Genomic DNA, 25,018 nt, shown 5'->3' on the forward strand with positions numbered 1-25,018 from the left:
ATGTTTTGAAACCCTAAGACCATCACAGCAGATGAGGATGAGGAGAGAGCAGGGACTGGGCAGTCTGAATCTCGGCCTTTTGGAAAGGTGCTCATCTAGCTATGATGTTTGATCTCAGTCTTCTGAGCAGCAGCTTGGTTTTACACTTGAAGAAACAAGAGTACAGTGGGGCCTTGACTTACGAGTTTAATTCGTTCGGAGACTGAGCTCCTTAAGGAGCTCGTTAACTCAAATTACTCTATCAACTCAATGCAAAAAATCGGCTGAGAGACAGCTGGTATCTCAAAAAACTCATTAGTCGGGACACTCTTAAGTCAAGGCCCCACTGTAGTTAACAAAGTCCCTGAAGCCTCTCTCATTAAGTGGTCCCTGGACCTGCAAAATTGGAATCACCTGGGACCTTATTACTAATAAAAATTCATAGGCCCTCCCCCAGTTCTACTGAAACAATCTGCATTTTAACAAAAGACAAACAGGTTTTGTTACTAGATTTTTTAGAAACGTTAGCCTAAAGGCCACGGAGTAGGACCCCTAGGGGGCCCTGACTCCATTTCCATTGAATTCTTCCATTACTGTTGTATCTTAAAGCTTTAATAGACCCTGTGGGCCCCTCAGTTCCACTGCTCTTTAGGCTTAGTCTTGAGAAGGGTCCAGGGAAAATGCGGCCCCCCCCACCCCCCGCCAACGCCATCTTAAAATTCTGCCAGGCCATGGCAAAGTGAAATGTCTCTGGGATTTGGGCTTCTGTGGCATGTTTTCCAGCTATTCTGGTGACACCTCTGATCCCGGGGCTCCCTGGCCAGATGCCTGCTTTCTTCATTCGAATCGCCAAATCTCGCGCAGCTAGGGCGACGCTGCGTTTCAAGCGCGCGAGACTTCCGACGGTTGCCTAGCGACGGCGTGGACACTACTACTAGGCGGATCAAGTCCATAACTGTTGGCGGGTTACTTAGAGGGCAGACATGCACACGCCAAGGGGCTCTCTGATCCCTCGAGAAGTGGAGACTCCGAAGGAGTTGCAACTGCGGGTGACTCCGGTGGAGGTGAAGTTTCAGGACACGATGGCGGGGAAGGTGTACCGCCAATCAATTACTGTCCACAATGTGGGCCGCAGCAACCAGAAGATCCGGTTTCTGGAGCCTGCCAAGCCACAGGTAACACACCCAGGAGTGCTCTGAACAGGACCTTGGGAGGACTGGACTGAGACTGCCTCCTCACTTGGGCACCTGCTTTGTCCTGGGGAATGAGTAGGCACCTGGCTCCTATAGGGATAGGGAGCAGGATTGGGCTTCCTAGGGAGCGGTGATTTAGGTTTCTCTATGTATTTGCGCTCGCCTTTGTTTGTTTGTTTGTTTGTTTATCCATTTACTGAGGGTTGGGACCCAGATGGAGAAATTTGATGTAGAACCAATTTCTTCATTCTGGACTTGGAAAGAAGGGAAGGGGGTTCCATGTCTGTCACTGCTTAGCCCAGAATCTATGCCTCATAATACTGTAGAATTATGACGACAGACCTTTGAACCATAAAGTGCCTGACTAATTCAAATATTATAGGATAGTGGGAAGGTTTATTATTCACATTTTAAGAAATATTTGTTGAGCACCTACTATAAAATAGACAGTAGGTGTGTGGAATGCAAGATGGACATAGCCCTGCCCTCAGAGGACTTAGAAACTCACAGGGTGTGAATAAAGGTCTAATCATTAGCAAAATAAATGTTCTGAGAGGCTGTCCCCATCTTTTGACCTAAAAGTTGACCGAATTTCTTCTCTATCTCACTGTTATTTTAGAGCATGAGGATGAATGGATGGTTATTAGTTTACTATGATCACCCATTATCAAGGATACTTTTGATATAGGAAAGGTGAATAAGAATTTTTGATATGTAAGTGATAACTGATTTTTTCACGGGATATTCCTAATGGTTAATAGTATTGAATTCAGCTGGACTTATATGTACAGAAATGGAAAGGTATCTGATTTTGTTGTTAAACTTACATGTATTTGTTTGCATATACATAGAAAAATGTACCACAGTGATTAGGAGGGCTATGAGAAACAGGACTTTCATGGTCTACCTTTTACACTTTTAAAACATTGATGTACTATTTATCTACACTAAAGTGCCCAAATCTTGAAAGTAAGTCCTGATGAATTTATATATATATGTATATGCCCATGTAGCTCTCCCACTTGGATCAAATCATAAAATATTTCTAGTACAATAGATGGTTTCCAACAGTACCTGGAGTAATCACCCCATGGAGATGACCACTATACTGATTTCTAACACCATAGATTAGTTTTGCCTGTTCTTGAGTTTCACATAAATGAAATCACGCATTCTTCATTTTTGCATTTTGCATGTTTTAATAGTAGTAATCTGTTTATTTTGTAATAGGACATCACAAGTGACTATTAGTTGCTCATTAAATAAAAAAGAACCTGATTCCTCCCAATACTATATAATTAGGGGGAAAGTTTATTATTTCACTACCTTATTAATTATTTCACTTACCTTATTACATATTTATTGAACAATTGAATGTATATCTGAAAATACTTTCTTTTAAACCTCAAGCTGGCAGTAATCCCAGATGTGGGCGAACACTATATTATGGATGTCTCCTGGTTTTTATGCAGATAGAACAATGACATCGTTTATTTTCTTTTGGTTTGTATTTATAATTAAAAAGAAAAACTATTTAGTCCACAGGTCTTGTCATTAACAGCAGAATGGTCAGAAAGGCTTACCTAGTTAGAGGCCAAAGCTATGAGCCCATTACATTGTGAATTTATCTTTGTTACGGGACTATGATATGCATTCCAGATCCTTCATAGGTATAATTGGAAATGAGGAAGAGGTAGATTAGCAAAAAATGCATTCACTATCTTGGAGGTTAAAAGAAAAATAAGCTTCTATGTAGAAAGCATTGTTATCACCATTATTATCATCATTAGAAAATGGTTCTAACACATGGTGGTACTTGTTTTCTACCCAGGCTCAAGATTGTGCATTGTCTATATAGTGAGTACTTACTATGTGCCATATAAAGTGCTATATACCATTTACTTATATAGCCTAGGCCAACTGCACTTATTCCTAGCCCACAGTAATCATGTTCTCTTGAGGATTTTTATGATACTTATGAAATCTGCATCACTCATATGATACTTAATTAGTCCCTGGCTTACATTATTTAACTTGCAAAGGGCATTTAGTCTGCTTCCTTAAAGAGATTATGCATTCATTAGAGGGACTCTGTCTAGTTGTGGGGAAAGAGCTTAAGTTTTAGAGGCAGATAGATGTGTGTTTTGAATCCTCACTGCCTGAGTGACTTTAGACAGTCATTTCACTCTACAGCAGGGATCCTCAAACTTTTTAAACAGGGGGCCAGTTCACTGTCCCTCAGACCGTTGGAGGACCGGACTATAGTTTTTAAAAAAAACTATGAACAAATTCCTATGCACACTGCACATATCTTATTTTGAAGTAAAAAAACAAAATGGGAACAAATACAATATTTGTATTTGCATGTGGCCCGCGGGCCGTAGTTTGAGGACCCCTGCTCTACAGGTTCCAGTTCCCTCATCCATTTGCTGGGAGCATAATATCAGCCTTATAGGACTGTAGAAGTGCATTGAAATGTAGAATGCTTGATCTATTATAAGTGCTCAACAGATAGCAGTTCTCTTTGCCCCTTATTTTTTTTAATGGAGTCTAGGAAATATTTAAAAAGGACAAAAGTGTTTTTTTCTCCTTTGGCATATTTCTTTTTTACATTTCCTCCAAATTATGAAGTTGGAGTTCCCATGTGGAAAGTACTAGTATATAAGATTCTATATGTATGTGTGAATGTATATATGTATGCATGTGTATATATGTATACATGTATGTGTTATTTATGCATACATGATTGAGTGACATTTTTATTAGATTGCTCTTCCTATTTTTCTATATTTAAGTACCTCTCAGCATTTACATATTTATCAATTAACTGCATTGCCAGTTTCAATTATCAAACTGTTAAAAGCATATTGGCAGGATCTAGAATAGCGGTTCTCAACCTGTGGGTCGCGACCCCTTTGTCGGTCAAACGACCCTTTCACAGGGGTCGCCTAAGACCATCCTGCACATCAGATATTTACATTACGATTCATAACAGTAGCAACATTATAGGGATGAAGTAGCAACGAAAATAATTTTATGGTTGGGTCACAACATGACGAACTGTATTTAAAGGAACAGAAGGTTGAGAATCACTGATCTAGAATCTGAAAGGTATAAATATAGTCAGTAAGTCTTTCCCTTTAGGGCAGCAATATTACCTATCCTAACATATAAAAACTAAGGGTCTGTAATGACCGAAGGCTTGACTGACCAGAAGTCAGTCCTGCAGTCAGTACTGGGTTGCTGGGGCAAACCACTACTGACTACCGCTGCTGGGGGAGCAGCAACCCAGCATTGACTGCCTAGGGGGGGCTGCGGATCAGGCTCAGAGAGAGTCCCGAAGAGAGAGACAGGGTCTGATCCGAAGCCTCCGTGGCAGCTGTTGATTAGCCGTTGCCTCTCTCTTTCTCTCTGGGCTTCGCCAGCAGCTGCACCTCTGTTTCTCTCTGGGCCTCTGCAGGGGCTGCTGATCAGCCCTGCCTCTCTGATCAGGCCCAGAGATAGGCCTGGAGATGCAGACTGGCATAGAAACTGACCAATCAAAACCAAATCTGGGTGAAGTGCAAGGAGCCAATGGCTGCCTAGAAGGCGGAGCTTTTGACACTGACTGGTATAGAAACTGACCAATCAGAACCAAATCTGGGTGAACTCGGAGGAGCCAATGGCTGCCTAGGAGGCGGAGCTTTTGATGCTGACTGGCATGGAAACTGACCAGTCAGAACCTAATCTGGGTGAACTGAGAAGGCAGAATGTAAGGTGAGAGCTGAGGAGGGGTTTTAAGGGCAACAGCTGTTTGGTGTAAGGCAGCAGTTCTCAACCTGTGGGTCATGACCCCTTTGGGGGTCGAACAACCCTTTCACAGGGTTCGCCTAAGACCATTGGAAAACACATATATAATTACATATTGTTTTTGTGATTAATCACTATGCTTTAATTATGTTCAATTTGTAACAATGAAATTGGGGGTCACCACACCATGATGAACTGTATTAAAGGGTCGCGGCATTAGGAAGGTTAAGATCCACTGGTGTAAGGTGTAAGAAAGTGGTTCAATTTTTTAATGACCAGTTTGGCAGTATAGTGCATATGGCTGGTTATCAGTCCAGATATAGGGATTATATATTTTTGTCTGCCAAGAGCATCTCCTTCTGCTGAAAAAGGCCCCCCCCCATTTAAGCAATCCTATCCTATATAATCTATCCTATATAATAAAAGCCTAATATGCTAAGTGTCCAGTCGTCCGGTCGTCTGTTCAACCAATCAAAGCATAATATGCTAAGGCTGCTCAACTGCTCGCTATGACATGCACTGATCACTAGGGGGCAGACAGTTGACCAGTCTACCAGTTGCTATGATATGCACTGACCACCAGGGGGCAGATGCTCCAACCAGTAGGTTAGCTTGCTGCTGGGGTCTGGCCAATCAGGACTGAGCGAGATGGGCTGGACACGCCCTGGAGCCCTCCCACAGTCTCTCCCGGCTGGCCCACCTCCCACATCCCTACTTGGCTCCAATAATGCACCAGTGGGGTCCCTTGGCCTGGCCTGTGACCTCTCGCAATCCGGGACCCCTCGGAGGATGTCAGAGAGCTGGTTTCAGTCCAGTTCCACTCAACACAGGAGCTGCCCCCTGGTGGTCAGTGTGCTCCCACAGGGGGAGCACCACTCATCCAGAAGCCGGGCTCACGACTGGCAAGCGCAGCGGCGGTGGCGGGAGCCTCTCCTGCCTCCGCGGCAGCACTAAGGATGTCCGACTGCCAGCTTAGGGGAGTGGGCCTAAGCCATCAGTCAGACATCCTCTGAGGGCTCTCAGACTGCGAGAGGGCGCAGGCCAGGCTGAGGGAGCCGCCACCCGAGTGCATGAATTTCGTGCACCGGACCTCTAGTCTATATTAATAAAAGGGCGATGTGCTAATTAGACTGGGTCAACAGGCCATCTTCTGGACGTACGACTTCCTTCCGGACAAAGCCATGGTGGTCGGGGCCGAGGCAGAGAGGGCAGTTGGGGGGGAGATCAGGCCGGCAGGGGAGGGCAGTTAGGGGCGATCAGGCAGGCGGAGGCAGTTAGGTGCAATCAGGCAGGCAGGCAGAGAGGTTAGGGGTGATCAGGCAGGCAGGCAGAGGCAGTTAGGGGCAATCAGGCAGGCAGGCAGGTGAGTGGTTAGGAGCCAGCAGTACCAGATTGCGAGAGGGTTGTCTGACTGCCGGTTTAGGCCCCATCCCTGTAGGATCATCCCCCCCCCACGTGCAAAAATTTTGTGCACTGGGCCACTAGTCCTATATAATAAAACCCTAATATGCAAACTGACTGAACGGCAGAATGACCAGTCGCTATGAAGTGCACTGACCACCAGGGGGCAGACGCTCAATGCAGGAGCTGCCCCCTGGTGGTCAGTGTGCTCCTATAGGGGGAGCACTGCTCAGCCAGAAGCTGGGCTGAGGGACCCCCCCTCAACCCCCCTAGTGCAGTCATGCACTGGGCCTCTAGTGTCTTGATATAGCTATTGAAATAATGTATATACCTAACTATAGTTGCTCACATTATTCCTTATTAGGAGTTAAGACATGTAATTTGATTTTTTTCTCCCATTGAAGTTTAAACTGGTTTTGCCAAGTATGGATAAAGAAATTGCTTCTGGACTTCAGATGACAGCTATCGTGGAATATCATCCTAATACAAATGAAGATATTTCTGACCAACTATTTATTGCAGTAGGAAACAAAGCAGTAGAGGTCCCTCTTATTGGGTATGTATGCTTCACATTTCATACTGATATTTTGAACACTCTTCAAATAAAAATTAGGGTCAAAGTAATATTCATTATATTCGCTGGCTAAAAGGGCTTGTTGTATTTATAGTTTCCTTACAGCTGAACTTACTGGACAAATGTTTAGCAAATTGTGATTTAAAACAAATGACTAGTTTGCTGGTATTTTTTTATTTTTTATAAATAATACTTATTATTATTTTTATATTTTATTGATTTTTTACAGAGAGGAAGGGAGAGGGATAGAGAGTCAGAAACATCGATGAGAGAGAAACATCGATCAGTTGCCTCCTGTACACCCCCTATTGGGGATGTGCCCACAACCAAGGTACATGCCCTTGACCGGAATTGAACCTGGGACCCTTCAGTCCGCAGGCCGATGCTCTATCCACTGAGCCAAACCGGTTAGGGCTGCTGGTATATTTTTATTAAGATAACTTAAAAACATTAACAATTGCATGTATTCTTCTTTTCTTGATCTCACATCCTATTTTATTTCCCCCATATTTTTTGGTACCTATAGAGAGAAAGATTTAGTAAAGAAAGCTCTAGCCTGGTGGTTGTACACAGTGGTTGAGCATTGACCTATGAACCAGGAGGTCTTAGGTTCAATTCCTGGTCAGGGCATATGCTGGGTTGTGGGCTCGATCCCCAGTTGGGGGCGTGTAGGAGGCAGTCGATCACTGATTCACTCTTACCATTGATGTTTCTATCTCTCTCTCCCTCTATATTCCTCACTGAAATCAATAAAAATATATAAAAAAGAAGGAAAAAAAAGCTATATTTGTCTACCAGCTGCAGAATTAATATTGAAATATTAATATGATGTTGGTATTAGAATATGCCATTTTATTTTTTTCCTTGTGTCTTTGTATTTTTCTAAACCAAATTTAGATCTGCAATTATTTTGGTTCTCTGCGTTGTTGAGAATTTCTGATTTTGCATATCATCCTATTCTGCATAGGAATCAAACAGTAGATACACATTAGAAAATAGACAACCTATTAACCTATTACAAATATTTAATTTACATTTTGTATTTTATTTTAAGTAGGGCCATTTTGGGTCCATTCTGCATATTGACATACCTATGACTAGCATTCAGATTTGCTTGCTTGTGCTGTATATGGAGAGAAGTGTTGAAGATACTTCTGCCTTTGAAAATGGATTTTGTCTTATTCCCATAGCATGCCCTCTCTCATCAGAGGCCAGCTGCTCACCAGAGTTGCAATATAAGGACAGTGCTGCCCCCTTAAAGTGTGATGGACAGTGCTGAAGGGAGAAGTAGTAGGCGAGCTTGCTGCTATATTTCTTTTTCTTTTCTTTTTTTTTTTTATAAATGCAGTTGATTGAAGATAAATATGCAATTATAAGAAATAATTCCTTGTGCATTTCCCTCAATGGTAACATTTTGCAAAAACAATAAGATAATAGAACTAGAAAATTTACATCGACAATCTATCTACTGTATTCAGATTGCCACAGCTTGACTTAAACTCCTGTGTGTGTGTGTGTGTGTATGTGTATGTGTGTGTGTGTATGTGTGTGTATAAGCTTTTAAATTCTATACAATTTTTTTTACCTATGTAGGATTTTATATCTACTACCACATTCAAGATACTGAGTAGTTCCGCCCTGACCGGTTTGGCTCAGTGGATGGAGCGTCAGCCTGCGGACTGAGGGGTCCCCGGTTCGATTCCGGTCAAGGGCATGTACCTTGGTTGCAGGCACATCTCCAGTAGGGGGTGTGCAGGAGGCGGCTGATTGATGTTTCTCTCTTATCAATGCTTCTGACTCTCTATCCCTCTCCCTCGCTCTCTGTAAAAAATCAGTTTATATATATATATATATATATATATATATATATATATATATATATATAGTACTGAGTAGTTCCAATACCACAAGGGTATCTCTTTTTACTTAAAAAAAATTGTTAATACTTACCCAAAGATATTTTTTTCCATTGATTTTTAGAGAGTGGAAGGGAGGGAGGTAGGAGGGGAGAGAGAGAAAGAAAGACATCTATGTGAAAGAGACCCATCAATTCGTTGCCTCCTCCACATGCCCTGACTGCAGCCAGGGATTGAACCTGCAACCCAGGTCTGTGCCCTTGACTGCTAATCGAACCCAAGACCCTTCACAGGTCAGGCCAATACTCTAACCACTGAGCAAAACTGGCTAGGGCCTCCTCCTATTACTTTTTATAATCACACCCAACTCCCTCTAACTCACAAGCACCATCCCTCAACTGGAATTGTCTAATCTGTCTTCCATTTCTAAAATTTTTTTCGCCTCAAATGTGTTGTATAACTTTTTTGGATTGACTTTTTTTCACAGCAAAATTCCCTGGAGATGCAACCAAGTTGTTGAATATATTAATAGCTTGCCTCTGTTTATTCTTTTTAAAAATCTTTATTGTTGAGAGTATTACAGATATCCCCCTTTTTACTCCCCATTGATCCCCTCACCTGGTTGCTGACCTGCCCCAGGCCTTCACCTTTGGTCTGTGTTCATAGGTGATGAATATATACATATGTACATACTAGAGGCCCGGGGCATGAAATTCGTGCATGGGGGGGGGGTATCCCTCAGCCCAGCCTGCACCCTCTCCAATCTGCGACCCCTTGGGGGATGTCTGACTGCCAGTTTAGGCCTGATCCATGTGGGATCAGAACCGGCAGTTGGACATCCCTTTCACAATCCAGGACTGCTGGCTCCCAACTGTTTGCCTGCCTGCCTGCCTGATTGCCCCTAACCGCTTCTGCCTGCCAGCCTGATCACCCCCTAACCACTCCCTTGCCAGCCTGATCAACGCCTAACTGTTCCCCTGCCGGCCTGGTCACTCCCAACTGCCCTCTCCTGCCGGCCTGGTCGCCCCTGTGCTGGCCTGGTCACCCCTAACTGCCCTCCCCTGCTGGCCTGATTGCCCACAACTGCCCTCACCTGTCGGCCATCTTGTGGCTGTGGGCACAGCCATCTTTGGGGGTGTGGCAGTCAATTAGCATATTCCCTCCTTATTGGCTGTGGGTGCCTCCATCTTTGAGGGTGGGGCAGTCAATTAGCATATTCCCTCCTTATTGGCTGTGGGCACTTCCATCTTTGCGATGGCATGAGGGTCAATTAGCATATTCCCTCTTTATTAGATAGGATAAGTTATTTGGTTAATATCTTCCCACACCCCTTCCACTCTTCCCTCTGAGGTTCATCAGTCTGTTTCATGTTTCCATATCTCTGGTTCTATTTTATTAATCAGTTTATTTTGTTCATTAGATTCCTTGTTCATATGTTTTGATTTTTAGATTCAATTGTTGAGATATATGTGTTTATTGCCATTTTGTTCATATTTTTTATCTCTTCTTCTTCTTCTCTTCCCTCTTCCTCTTCCTCTTCTAAAGAATTCCCTTTAACATTTCAGATAATACTGGTTTGGTGGTGATGAGCTCCTATAGCTTTTTCTTGTCTGGAAAGCTCTTTATCTGACCTTCAAATCTAAATGATAGCTTTGCTAGGTTGAGTACTCTTGGTTGTAGGTCCTTGCTATTCATCACTTTGAACATTTTTTGCCACTCCTTTCTGGCCTACAAAATTTCTGTTGAGAAATCAGCTGACAGTTGTATGGGTGCTCCCTTGTAGGTAACTAACTGCCCTACCCTTGCTGCTTTTAGGATTCTCCCTTTGTCTTTAACCCTTGGCATTTTCATTATGATGTGTCTTGGTGTGGGTCTCCTTGGGTTCCTCTTGTTTGGGACTCTCTGCACTTCCTGGACTTGTAAGTCTATTTCTTTCACCAGGGAGGGGAAGTTTTCTGTTATTATTTCTTTAAATAGGTTTTCAATGTCTTGTCTCTCTTCTCCTTCTGGCACCTCTGTAATGTGAATGTTGGTATGCTTGAATTTGTCCCAGTTTCCTTATATTATCTTCATATACTAGTATTTGTATTCCTTTTTCTTCTGATTGGGTGTTTTTTGCTTTCCTATATTCCAAATTGTTTATTTGATTCTCAGAATCTTCTACTCTAATGTCAAATCCCTGTAATTAATTTATTTTAGTTAGTGTATGCTTAATTTCTGACTGGTCCTTTTTCATGTCTTTGAAATTATCACTGAGATCCTTGAAAGTCTCATTAAGTCCCTTGAAGTTCTCATTAAAATCCATGAGCATTCTTATAACAATAGTTTTGAACTCTGTGTCTAGTAGTTTGTTTGCTTTCATTTCACTTAGTTTTTCTTCTGGAGTTTTATTCTGTTCTTTTATTTGTGACATGTTTCTTTGTGTCCACATTTTGGCTGCTTCCCTTTGTTTGTTTTATGTATTCATAGCACTTTGAGCTGCTAAGTCTTCTGGAATTGGTAGAGTGCCCTTGTATAATAGGTGTCCTTTAGGGCCCAATGGCTCAGCTTCCCCAGTCACCTGAGCTAGGCATTATATGTATGCCCCTATGTGGGCTGTGTGCAGTCTTGTTGTAGTTGAGCCTTGATTACTGTTGGTGTCACTGGGAGGAATTGACCTTCAGGCCAATGGGCTGTGAGGACCAGCTGTGGTTACATTGGAAGAGCTGCTGTGAAGGAGACACCCCTATGGAGTAGGACTTGTTTCAGTGGGGCTTTGGTGCTCACTGAGTCTGCCCTTTGACTGTGTCGCTCATGGATATATAGAGTTGTAATCTGGTATGGTCTGAAGCTGTCCACTGGGTGCACCAGCTCTTGGGCCCCCCGAGAGGTACAAAGTCAGCAACTGCCTCTGGCCACCCAACAGGAGCTACAGAGAGATCTGCAGATGGCTGCTACTTGTGTCGGGCTTGGAAATGCTCTGGCTAGGCCAGTGGTCGGCAAACTCATTAGTCAACAGAGCCAAATATCAACAGTACTTCTTAAAAATAGACTCGCCCAGGCTGAAAACTGACTTCTGCACATGGGCCACAAAGTTTCAATCACACTGTACGTGTGCGCCCACACGTGGTATTTTGTGGAAGAGCCACACTCAAGGGGCCAAAGAGCCGCATGTGGCTCGCGAGCCGCAGTTTGCCGACCACTGGGCTAGGCCAAGCTGCTGCTAGTCCCTGGGCTTGGGCCTCTTATTGAGAGTTATGGGGCACAGTGACAGCAGCTGTTGTTTGTTTGAGAGATTTTAGGAAAGTCTGAAGCCTGAGCCAGGATAGGCTGTTTATATGGAAAAGTCGCTGCAAATAGCTTGAGTGGGACTGCAAATTGAATGGGGTGGGGGTCTCAGGGAATCTCCAGGATGGAGTGAACAGTGTGAATCAGGCTTACTGAAACTGAGATATGGCTGCCAGTCAGCTCTGTGGTGGGGGAGGTCACACCATAGGAATAGTGACCTCTGCTAACATGCCTGTCTAGAAGAATGTCACTCCCAAGTTCTTGCTCTGATGCCAGACAATTCAGTTCCTACCTGTAAGTCTCTGGATACCTCCAAATTGCTACCCTAGCACTGGATCTCAGGAGGAGTAATTCTGTGTAAGTTTGTGCACTTGCCCTTTAAGGGGAACTGCCTGGTTCTTCAGCAGCATCCTTATCACTCAGCTGTAATCCCTGCTGGTTTTTACAGCTTGAAGTTATGGAGATTTCTCTCCCAAGCTCTGGAACCCTGGGCTGGGCGTTTGGTGTGGGGCTTTGACCCCTTGCTCCTCACAGGAGGCCTTCACAGCTGAGATATTCCTCCCAATTAAAGAACAACACCACACGTTGATGTCAGACCAGCCTATTCCACGATTCTGCCCCTCCTACCAGTCTCCATGTGCTTTCTTCTTTATTTCTCTAGTTGTAGGACTTCCATTCAGTCAGCTTTCAGGTAGTTCTGAATGGTGGTGGTTCTGTAATTTAGTACTTGTAATTTTGATGTGGTTGTAGGAACTGGTAAGTACTGACATTTACCTACACTGCCATCTTGGTTCTCCTTTTTATTCTTGAATACTAATGCATGGTATTAGTATACCACTGATTAACCATTGACCTGTTGAAATGTGTCAGGGCTGATTCCAATTTTTGGCTATTACAAATAAAACTGCTATGAACATTCATGTACAAGTTTAGTGTGAAAATAAATTTTCATTTTCATATGCTAGGTCATTTGGTAGTTGCATGTTTAGTTTAAAAATAAATTCCAAATTGTTTTTCAGAATGGCTGTATCATTTCACATTTCAGTGAGCAGTATATGAGTAACCTGCTTTTTTGCATCTTCACTGGCATTTGTTGCTGTCAGTGCTTTTTAATTTTCACCATTTCAATATCAGAGCTTTAACTTGGACTTTTGTGTTTTTCCTCCAATCCTCAGTCCCAAACCTACCAGTTCTACCTTCTCACCAACTTTCACTATTCTCCTTTGCTTGCCTTTTGCACCATTTCTAGCATTTATAGTCCTACTTAGTGGGGAGGAACATGGAAAAACGTTCTGGTCTGAAAATCAGATGTTTGTATTATCTGGTGTTTCCAAAGTGCTCCAGTAGAGAAATGATATAATCAGTAACTTTGAACCCTTTTTTTTTTCATGTATTCCTAAAAACGATGTCCCTCTTGCATATTTAAACTTTTCGAAGGTTTTTCATTATGAGTTTCAATACTTGCAAAGATGTAAGTATATAAAAAATGTTCTATAAAATAGTTACATGCCTCTTTCAGATGTGTCCAGTAAAACTGGAAACAACGGTAATTTGTAAATTGTTGAAAATTTTACCGCATGTTTTCTCTTCAAATTTGTATTTCCATTCCATTTCTCCCAATTGCATCCTTTCGTAATGTTTTACCTTATTTTATTTTTAGAGAGAGAAGAAGGGAAAAGCAGAGAGAGAGACATTGATTGGTTGCCTCTCCTATGTGCCCTGATTGGGAATTGAACCTGCAACCTTTTGGTGCATGAGATGACATTCCAACCAACGGAGCCATACCAGCCAGGGTTTAATGTATTATATTTTTATGCTTAGCAGTTTTATACTGATCATCAGCAATTAACTGTGTGTATAAATTTGTATGCAATTTACACATGTATATATGTATATGTACATATGAACATGTGTATGCAGTATGTATATAAATATGTATAGAAATAGATTTACTGTAATCATAAAAACATTAAAATTTTTATGAATTATATTAATCTAAATTTATTTTAACTACATAAATAAATTATTAAGTTTAATACCTTTAAATTAATATTTTTCCTTTTTAAAATGGAAATATTATTGATTTATAACATTCTATAAGTTTACAGAATGCATTGTGTTAATTCAATACATTTATATGTTGCAATGTGATCACCACTGTGGCATTAACTTATCTTATCACAGAATTATCATTTCATTTGTGATGAGAGCATTTAAGATCTAGTCTCTTAGTAACTTTCATGTATATAACACATTATCCTATATAATAAAGAGCTAATATGCAAATGGTCCTCATACCCTCACGCCAGGGCTGGGGGACCTGAGGCTTGGTTGGGGGACCTGAGGCCGCGCCCCCTGCCCTGGCACTGGGCTGGGGGACCTGAGGCTGGGCGAGTGCACCTGAAGCCGCACCCCCTGCCCTGGCACCGGGCCGGGGGACCTTAGGCTACTCCCCCCCTCCCCCCTGCCTGGCATGGCTTGATGGGGGACCTGAGGCTGTGCCCCCCCACCCGGCAGGGCTTGACGGCAGATCTGAAGCTGTGCCCCCTGCCCTGTGAGGCTTGATGGGGGACCTGAGGCTGCGCCCCCCGCCCTGTGGGACTTGACAGGGGTGGGACCAGCCGGGTCTGGGTCTCGTGAGATTTCAAGGCAGGCACGGGTGAGCGGGGACTTGACTCTAGGTCCTGTGGCATGCCCCAGACTCTTGACAGGAGGGAGATTTTCATATACATTTTACTAATTTTCTTTCATCTCTGGCACTTCTATTATAGAGAAAGGGCAAATAGCAATATTAAAATATGTCCTCTAATTAATTCCCTTTTAATGTGCACGAATTTCGTGCACCGGGCCAGTAGTTAACTATAATCATAAAGCTATGAATTATATACCCAGAACTTAATCATCATCTAACTGCAATTTTGTTCCTTTGACTAATATCTTACCAATTCCTCTACCTCCCAGCCCTTTGTAACCACTACTCTCTGTTAACATAAAAGGTTCAGTGTTATTGGAAATACTATTCTTAATCAGATGGAAAAGAAACCAATAGAAAACCAGAGAAACTGTTATACATTACTGTATTACCAACCCTTACTACTAAGATAAACTTCGTGTGTGTGTGGGAGAAAGAGAGAGAGAGGGAAGGAGGGAGGGAGAGAGAGAGAATTCTTAAGAAAATATTCTTTAAAAAAATATATATTTTTATTGATTTCAGAGAGGAAGGGAGAGGGAGAGAGATAGAAACATCAATGATGAGAGAGTCTCATTGATTGGCTGCCTTCTGCATGCCCCCCACTGGGGATTGAGCCCACAACCCAGGCATGTGTCCTGACTGGGAATTGAACCATGACCTCCTAGTTCATAGGTCGATGCTCAACCACTGAGCCATGCTGACCAGGCAAGAAAATATTCTGAAGACAATTTATTTCATCCAACTAGAGAAAGTTTGAAAAAATGTTTGGCTTCACATCTTAATATTGTTTATGTAATTAGTTAACCTTTTTATTAATGCAATTATGTACAGTAAGCCATTTATGTTTTATTTTCCTGTCACAAAATCATAATTTCTTTATGAGAAGAACATTGATGTTGCTTAGAAGATGTAGCATATATAGATCAGTTTTGGCTGATCTCTGGAATATCTGTACTTATCCAATAATATACAGACAAATAAACACATCACATCAAGAAGGCCTAGAGCACCAGTACATAAGGCAGTATATGTGAATGTTTTGTTCAGGTATTCTTATTTATGTATTTTGTGTGTATATATGTATTTTGAGTTTGTATCTTATATGAAACAAATTACTTAATTCATGTCTCTAAAGGTCAGTTATTACTATACTTATTGGTGCTGTTAGCATTGGTAGGTTTGTACTTAAAGCCTAGCAAAATGGATTCAAGGCTAAATTCACCAACATTATCCTCCTTCCTATATAATAAAAGGCTAATATGCAAATTGACCAAACAGTGGAATGACTGGTTGCTATGATGTGCACTGACCACCAGGGGGCAGACGCTCAACACAGGAACTGCCCCCTGGTGGGCATTGCACTCCCACAGGGGGAGCACTGCTCAGCCAGAAGCCAGGCTCACAGTTGGTGAGCTCAGCAGCAGTGGAGAGAGCCTCTCCCACCTCCGTGGCAGCTCTAAGGATGTCCGACTGCTGGCTTACGGGCCTAAGCCATCAGTCAGACATTCCCCGAGGGCTCCCGGACTGCGAGAGGGTGCAGAGTGAGCTGAGGGACCCCCTGAGTGCACAAATTTCGTGCACCAGGCCTCTAGTATCCTCATAATTCCTTAGATAAATTATTTAGGCTTTTTAAGTCTTTGGTTTTTTATCTGTAACATAGGAGCCATATAATATTTACTAACCTTTCAGAAATTTTTTAGTATGAAATATAGTTAATTTAGCAATTAACAATGCTTTATAAACTATAAATTATTATCCAAATATAAAATATATGTATGAAACGTGTTAGGATTAAATGGATTTTTAGAACATGTATACTACAGATATGCTACTTTGCACCCTGTAAATCAAGCACACACGAAAAAATCAATTGAATCTTTTTTTTTTAAATATATTTTATTGATTTTTTACAGAGAGAAAGGGAAAGAGATAGAGAGTTAGAAACACCGATGAGAGAGAAACATCCATCAGCTGCCTCCTGCACATCCCCCACTGGGGATGTGCCCGCAACCAAGGCACATGCCCCTGACCGGAATCGAACCCGGGACCCCTCAGTCCACAGGCCGACGCTCCATCCACTGAGCCAAACCGGTTTCGGCTCAATTGAATCTTTTTGTACTTAGACCTTGTTTTCGTCCTCAAATGATATTTTATATCATCACACCTTCTTTTATTTAATTAGATTTGGCATCACCCAAACTATTTTACTTTGTTAAGGTCCATTCCACCCTTTTTGAGGAGGGTCAAGAGAATGCATTTTATAGGCTTAGGTGGAGATTCCAAAGCAGAGTTCCAAAAAAGCAAAAAAAAATATAAAACATGTGAGTAGCTTCTCAAGGTGAGTACTTGGGAGGGTTTACTACATACTTAGATGCATAAAGTCTGATTTCTTTTTAAAAAATGTGTCTCATCTTATTTTCATGTCTTTATTTAACAATTCCTTTTACTGAAAAATGTGCCACCAGTAGACCTGGAAAGAAACTGAAATGTCTTTTAAGAAGTTAAGACATAAGTGTCTTTATATGTATCCCTGTAGATTTAACCACAAAGTATTAATTGTTAAAATTCATTATGTGGTCTCTTTCCTCTCCTAGGTTGATTCCAGCCTGTCAATTGGAAATTAAGCCAGATGTTGATTTTGGCACTTTGGTTGCCAATAGTAAAGTGTATAGTAAAGAGGTTAAAATAATTAACCGTGGCAAGGCTCCAGGTAAATACTTTCTGTCCTATAAATGAACTTATACTTTTCGAAGAAAGTTGGTACTATTTAAAAAATATATACCTTATATATTTAATGGATTCTCTGATTCACCTCCCTCCCCCAATGTCTATTTTTTGAAAGCTCAAAACAGAAGGCCCTTAAATAGGATAGCTGTAAAAGACTGATAGGCAGTTATTCAGGAAAGATGCATCTGCCTACTTATGTTTCTGATGAACAGAACCTGACTCCCACATGACTGGCGGTACCTGATGATAGATGGCAGGATGGTGTAATGAAATTGACATAGTCCTTTGAGTCATCAAGAGTCAGGACATAGTGACTTGCTAGCTGTATGATCTGATACAAGTATCTTTAAGGACATTGACCTTGAGCTTCCTTACTTATAAACTGTGGCTAGTAAAATGTACTGTGGTTAATTATGTATGTACTTAAGGTTGTAATATGGTACTTTTCATAGGCACTCAATAAATATTTGCTTTTTTCTCTATTGTATTTAACTTTCAATTCACATGATGGCCCCTAGAAGGTTCTTATTAACTTTTTGTTGAAAGAATAATGCTTCTCTCTTCTCCAGACAGGATTATTTCTAGAGATTCTTGCTGTGACCTAAGAGTTTACATAAAGACGTGTGTATATGTGCTCATGCACATGCTTCATTGATGATATGCATTAGGCATAAAATCACTTATCCCTTCATTCTCATTGGATGGTCAGGACCTGGGGCAGCAAGGCTGTCATTTCTGCCCAGCTGAAATGAGGACTAGCTCCACACATGAAAGACATTTCTCTCTGAGACTGCTTGTTAGGTACATAAACATGGTCTTAAATCCAAACCCGTCTTACAGTAGGTGAGGATGTTCTCCGGGGCTCCTTGATTGAGCAGTGGGAATTATTAAGACAAAGGCAATCTGTCACTTTACTGATTTTTTTCCCTCTGGTATCGACAAAACTGCTAATTGATCCTCATTGAATAATAATACTCATCTTGCTTTCCACACTTTTGGTTTTTGTGATTGAATGTCTGGTGCCTGTGTGATTATGGAATATTAGGCTCATTTGTGGTCTGATTCTGATATTAAGGATAGAGTCTTTCATGGCAAGTGATTGCAGGCTGTATGGTCCTTTAGATTCTCTGGTTATATTTTAGAGCAGTGATATGTGATTGAGAGAATTTTATTTTATAACTGGAGGCCCAGTGCATGAAATTCGTGCAGGGGGGTGGGGGTCCTGCACCCTCTCCAATCTGGGACCCCTCGTGGATGTCAGACTGCCAGTTTAGGCCCAACCCTGCACCGGCAGTTGGACATCCCTCTCACAATTCGGGACCACTGGCTCCTAACCACTCACCTGCCTGCCTGCCTGATCGCCCCCAACCACTCTGTCTGCCAGCCTGATCACCCCCAACTGCCGGCCTGATCGCCCCCAACTGCCCCCCCTGCCAGCCTGATTGGTGTTGGGGGCTGACTGGGGGGGGGGCAGCCATGGGGAGGGGCTGTGGTTAATGGGCTGGCTGGCCATGCCCCCGAATGGGGTGGGGGGTGCCGATCAGGGCCAGTGGCCTGGGGGAGGAGCCATGGGTGGTTGGCCAGCCAGCTCTGCCCCTGATTGAGGTCAGGGGGTGGGGGCTGACCTGGGGTGGGGCTGGGCAGGGGGAGGGGCTGCAGGAGATTGGCTGGCTGGCCCTGCCCCCTATTGGGGTTGGGGGTGTGATCAGGGGTGGGTAGCTGCGGGAAGGGGCTGTGGGCCTATTGTGGTGGGGCAGTCTGATCAAGGGCAGGGCTGGCGGCGGGGGGTGGGGGAGGGAAGGGCATTTGGCTGGCTGGCCTGCTGTTATTTTTGCAACTTCATGACTTTTATTTGTGGTGCCTGTGTTATTTCTGAAAAATACCTCCTCCCACTGCCTGGGACAACATTGGGGAGGGGGCAGCAAAAAATAGAAGACATCCCTCCCTATTGCACACGGACCCTATATACAGGCCCACCTGGCCCAGGCTAGTGGGATGCTTGGCACATTCTCGGATCCCTGCTCAGGGGCTGGAGGGGTGACTGGTGGCAGCACACGTGAGAGGGGACCTATGGGTGGCCCACTGGTCCTGGCCCTTCCTGGTCCTCCGTTCCTTCCTGGTCCTGCCTGTAGCCCTAGTCCCCCTACCTGGCTCAGCCTCCCGTCTCTATCCTGGCCTGAGATGACTCCCTTGGCTCCTGGGGGCTCTGTCCTCCCTTCCCAGCCTGGAGGTCCCAAGGGGAGGTTATGGCTTCTCAGAGACTCCCCAGCAGCCCGGTCACTCCTGTTCACGTAGGGGAAGGGGTGCGTGTGGCAGAAGCAGCTGTATAAATGCAGGGGCAGGGGTAAGTCCTCCAGGGTCACTTGGACAGTTTGCTGATGATGCGGATCAGGGCCGCGGTCTCCTCCTTGAGGTACTGGTTGTCAGCCTAGAGGTTGGACAGGCCCTTTAGCTCCTCTTCCAGCTCAGCAGCCTTGCGCTCCAGGGCCCTGCGCTCAAATTTCTCAGCTCTAGGAGGGCCAGCCTTTCTGCAAAGCACTCCTGCCTCTTCGAGGTGTGCTCCGGCTCCACCTTGAGCTGCACCAACCGCAGTGTGGTCTGGGTCAGGGCCTCACGAAGTCTCTTGTTCTCAATGCGCAGCTTTGCATAGAGCTTCCTGAAGCCTCCCTTGGGCTCTTCCTATTCTGGTTGGGGTTCTGGGTTTAGGTCCTGCTGCCTCCCGAGGGGAAGGGCTGGACTCTGGGCTGATGTCCGCTGGCTTCACCTCCTCCCCCTTCACAGGCCCTCTCCTCTACTTGCTAACTCTGCGGTGATCCCTAGAGGCCTGTGATCCCTGTCCCTGCCTATCAGGCACCTCTACTCTCTGGGCAGGGCCATCAGAATTCTCAACTCCACAGGCTCAGGGCTGGCAGGAAGGGTCCAGACTCTGTGTGCCCTGCTATTGATCTGGATGGAAGAGTCTGATCAGGGGCAGGAGAGCAAGCGGGGGGGCCTCCAGGTTGACTGCAGGCTCCACCCCCTGATCGGGTGGTTTGCTGGCTACAGTGGGCATTGTAGCGACTGGCCCAATCAGGGCCATCTTCTGCCCATTCGCCAGTCCCCAGGCCCAACGCCGCCTCCACTGCAGGGCTGTCAGGCTGTTGGGATCACCAGCTCATCCCCGGCTGCTTGGAGGTTCAGGCCTGTGGGAAAGCAGGTGCCTGTGACTTCACCTGCATGCGTGTGTGCCGGGCCAGCCACTGATGGAATGTGCTGCCGGCTCAGGGTGCTCACACTGGAGTGGGTAGGTCGTGGGCGCTGCTGCCACCACTACTGCCGCTGCTGCTGCTGCTGGGGCTTAAGGCACTGATGGAGGCTGCGGGGAGCGCCCACAACCTACCTGCCCTGGCATGAGTGGCCTGAGCGGGCAGTGCATTCCATCAGTGGCCAGCCAGGTGTATACGCATGAAGGTGAAGTCGCTTTCCCGGAGGCCTGAGCCCCCGAACAGCTGGGGATGAGCTGGTGATCCCAACGGCCTGACAGCCAGCCCTATCCTCTCGCCACCCACCCTGATTCCCCGTTCACCATCACTGATCCATTGGAGCCCCGTGGAGGCCTCTGCCCGGCCCCACACCTTCTGGTGATGGATTGTGATGGTGACGCAAGTCCCCAATGCTGCAAGTCCCCGCCCACCACGCCTGCTGCTTGAGCAACCTCCTTCTGACTGGTCATGACCATTATGGTGTCCCAGCCTAATTTGCATATTACCTCTATATAAATTAACTAGAGGCCTGGTGCACAAAAATTTGTGCACTCGGGGGTGTCCCTCAGCCCAGCCTGTGCCCTCTCACAGTCTGGGACCCCTCGGGGGATGTCTACCTTCTGACTTAGGCCCACTTCCCAGGGGATTGGGCCTAAGCTGGCAGACACACATCCCTCTGGCAGCCCAGGAGCCCTCAGGGGATGTCCACCTGCCAGCGGGGAGCAGGCCTACGCTGCAGTCGGACATCCTTAGCACTGCTGAGGAGGCGGGAGAGGCTCCCACCACCACCGCTGTACTGGCAGCCGTCAGCCTGGCTTGTGGCTGAGCAGAGCTCCCGCTGTGGGAGCGCACTGACCACCAAGGGGCAGCTCCTGCATTGAGCATCTGCCCCCTGGTGGTCAGTGTGTGTCATAGTGACCAGTCATTCTCAGTCGTTCTGCTGTTAGAGCCAATTTGCATATTACCCTTTTATTATATAGGATAATCCTATCTAATAATAGACAAACATGGAAATTGACCATACCTTCGCTACGCCTCCCATTGGCTAATCAGCGAGATATGCAAATTAACCACCAACAAAGATGGAGGTTAATTTGCATATGTAGGCGCGAAGCGGCAGAGCGAAGACTGAAGGTGGCTCCGGCCGGAGTGAAGGCCTGTGTTCCAGGTGCCAGAGGAAAACTGGTGCTGGCAGCCAGAGGAAGGGAAGGCCTATTGCACAAATCTTTTCATGCAACAGGCCTCTAGTTTATTAATAAAATAAATAAAATTAAGCCTCAGACCTGGGTCCATACATTTCAGGAAAAGTAATCCACATCAGCTTTTAGTATTGTATTAATATTTTATGTGTGCATAAAATTTGTAGTGAATGCTGCATTTGGTAAATTATAATTGAGAGCTGTGAACTGTGAATTACTATTACTTTCAAACAAAATGTTATCAATGAAACACATTTTCTTAGTGTTGACTTTGTCCCTCATATTTGGAGTTGAATATTATTTTTTTCACCATTATCAAAATTTATAGTATGTTTTATATTCACAGCAAGTGCCTGTAAAGTGTCATAAAGTCCTTATTACCCACAAGCACAATATATAAATATTCATGAGAGTAACAGTGTATTTTCATGAAGAAAAACATTTATGCAGAAAATAGATTCAGCAACCAAAGATGATTTTAATAAATTTAAGAAGATTTTATATGACAAATATTTTATAATTTTAGAGTCAAAGATCAAATGTTTCCAAATTTATATGTATACTTAAGAGGGCATAAAAAGCCACACTCAGCAGGTTCATGATTTGTATAGCTTCGTTTGTTCTATTTGGTAGTGTCACTTTGGTTATTATCTTTGGTTCTGTACACCCCAAAGTTTATGTATGTAACAACTTCATGATGTTTTATTTTTATAGCCCATTATGAAGTATCTCTCCATGGATTTAGCCAAATGGTGTTTGAACATTTTGTTTTCTCACCCTTTATAAGAATGTTTCCTAAGTTCACTCCTGACTGTGCAAAGTAGCATTTACTTTTCATTTTTAAAAGACACAGTTCAATTTCTAAGATGTCTCTGCTATTAGTACTTTGTGAGCTGGTGAACTCCATGTTCTCCCTTAAGATTTTATTGTTTCTCAATTATCTTTGAAGATTGAAAAAGACATTGTTATTTTAGCTTGCCTTGAATTGCAATCATTTACCTCCTCCCCTCAGTATTCTTGGGTATTTGAGTAGGCTTTTTCTACTACAGTTTTATGATGTAGTCCATAGTGAGATCTTCACACACCATTTCTGAGTTTAAACAGCTACCTTAGAACTCATCATCCTGTAGGTTTATTTGGGTCATTTGGCACAAAATATATGACCTGTCTCTTGCTCTTAATGCCCACTCTCCTCCTTTCACTGATCATCAACGTCTCTCTGCTTCACTACCTGGAAATGCTGGCATCATCTGTAAACCAGGAAATTTGCTAAATTGGACCCAATGCATGTGTGGTCCTTGAGAGCCTCTCTAAATACCCAGAGAAACATCACTACTTATTCTCAATGCATATTTTTCTTTTCTTGGAATCTGATGCTATGTAATCTCAACATACTTTTTATGCAAAATATGATGCTGGATATATAACACCCATTCAGTAAATATTTGTTTAATTGATTTGCTTCAGTGATCTCTCAGTATAGAACCATTAAGCTTTCAATGAAGGGTGCTTTCAAAAGTAACCCATTTCATCACATATGAGCATTCTGAAAGTCTCCAAAACTTAGTCATTTGGAGATAGGTGGAGAATGGTACTCTCTGGTATGTCTAGACCCAATGACACTTAAGGGGAAAAAAGCATATATAGCAAAGAACAATGGCCTTGGGTATGTAACTCTTGATTTTAAGTAGTATCCTATAAAACTGCTTTTAAGTTATATTTTGGAAGAGTAAAGGCAGGGCAATACTATATATTTCACCACCCAGTGCCTAAGCTGCTTTTCCAGAGAAGGTAGGGCAACTCTGACTAAGAAAAGCATACAAGTTTGTACAAAGGACACTTCATCTCAGCCACAGCTGTGGGTATTCTCAAATCCCATGTTCTCTCCTAGGTCTCATCAGTGGACAAGTCCATGTGTTTATTTTACTGGCTTATTAGCAACATGTGACACAGTTGGCCAATTTTTTTTTTATTATAGAACCCCTCACTCTCCTGTATAAAATAATGGCTCATAGTAGCTCAGTTCCTGGAGTGAGGTCTTCCAGGGCCCAAATCTTGGTTGCAACATTTACTGGTTTGGAGGCCCTAGGCAAGGAATTTACAATTCCTTAAATCCACAGCCTCACTTAAACATTAGAGAAACACATAGTGCTTGCCCTCTACAGCTGTGGTGGTGATTAATAAAATGCTTAGCACACTCTCTGACCTACATTAAGTCTTCAATAAATATTCACTTGATGTTAGAATTATTCTTTTTCTACTGCCTCCATCCTCTCCAATTCTCTTTTGTGGACTGATGTCCATTTTTTTTGGACATGAAATGTGAGTGTTTCCGAGGACTTGACATGGATCCTCCGGTCTCCACAGTCAACACACTTTCCCTAGGTAATCACTTCCATTCCTATTACTTCACTTAAGTCTATACAATTCTTTGTATTTCCTCTGGGTTTCTCAAACTTAACATGTCTAAAACTAAACTTCTCTGCTTCTCCCCAAAACTTGTCCTTTTCTCTTTTTCATAGTCACCACCATGTATTTAGGAAAGTCAGAAACTTGGTAACATCCTTGAGATCTCCCCTTTTTTTCACCTCCTGTCCCCTTTGTCATTTATTAAATCCTGTCACTTCCTGATTATGTCGGTAATTCTACTTTTCTCTGTCCCATTGCCACTTCTCTACAACAGGCCATCATTTTCTCTTGCCTGGTAATTACACCAATCTACGTTATTTCTCTGAATTCTCCTCTTATCTCCTTCTAGTTCATCTGCCACACATTAGCCAGTGTCATATCTGAAAATAAATTAAAATTTGATGACAAAATTTAATCTGTAACTTCCTTCATTCAGTGATACTCTTCTCTTAGGATGATGTCCTTGCTCCTGTTGTTAGCAATTAAAAAATACAACAGTCAAATATTTCATGATTATTAATGGTATTAAAGTTATATATGACACAGTAATGTTTATGTACCCACTGTTTTAATATAATTAGAAGACCGAACAATGTTCCTCTGATTTTAGGGTTGTTCCTGAATAAGCATTTGAAATATTACTTAAACTCTTGTCAAATTATATCAAAGTGGTTACAATATAGGAACTAT

General features: G+C 43.4%; 1 protein-coding gene across 1 annotated transcript in view; it reads left to right on the plus strand.

Annotated features, from left to right (window-relative positions):
- The first annotated feature begins 962 nt into the window (after window positions 1–962).
- The window catches only part of CFAP47 (cilia and flagella associated protein 47), a 425,326-nt gene continuing 401,270 nt past the window's right edge, over window positions 963–25,018 (plus strand). Inside the window, 3 exon segments of the mRNA XM_014462850.1 lie at window positions 963–1,154; window positions 6,767–6,918; window positions 17,346–17,461. Coding sequence (XP_014318336.1) covers window positions 963–1,154; window positions 6,767–6,918; window positions 17,346–17,461 — 460 coding nt within the window.

This window comes from Myotis lucifugus, unplaced genomic scaffold, assembly GCF_000147115.1.
Source record: "Myotis lucifugus unplaced genomic scaffold, Myoluc2.0 scaffold_192, whole genome shotgun sequence".
NCBI classification, from domain to species: domain Eukaryota; kingdom Metazoa; phylum Chordata; class Mammalia; order Chiroptera; family Vespertilionidae; genus Myotis; species Myotis lucifugus.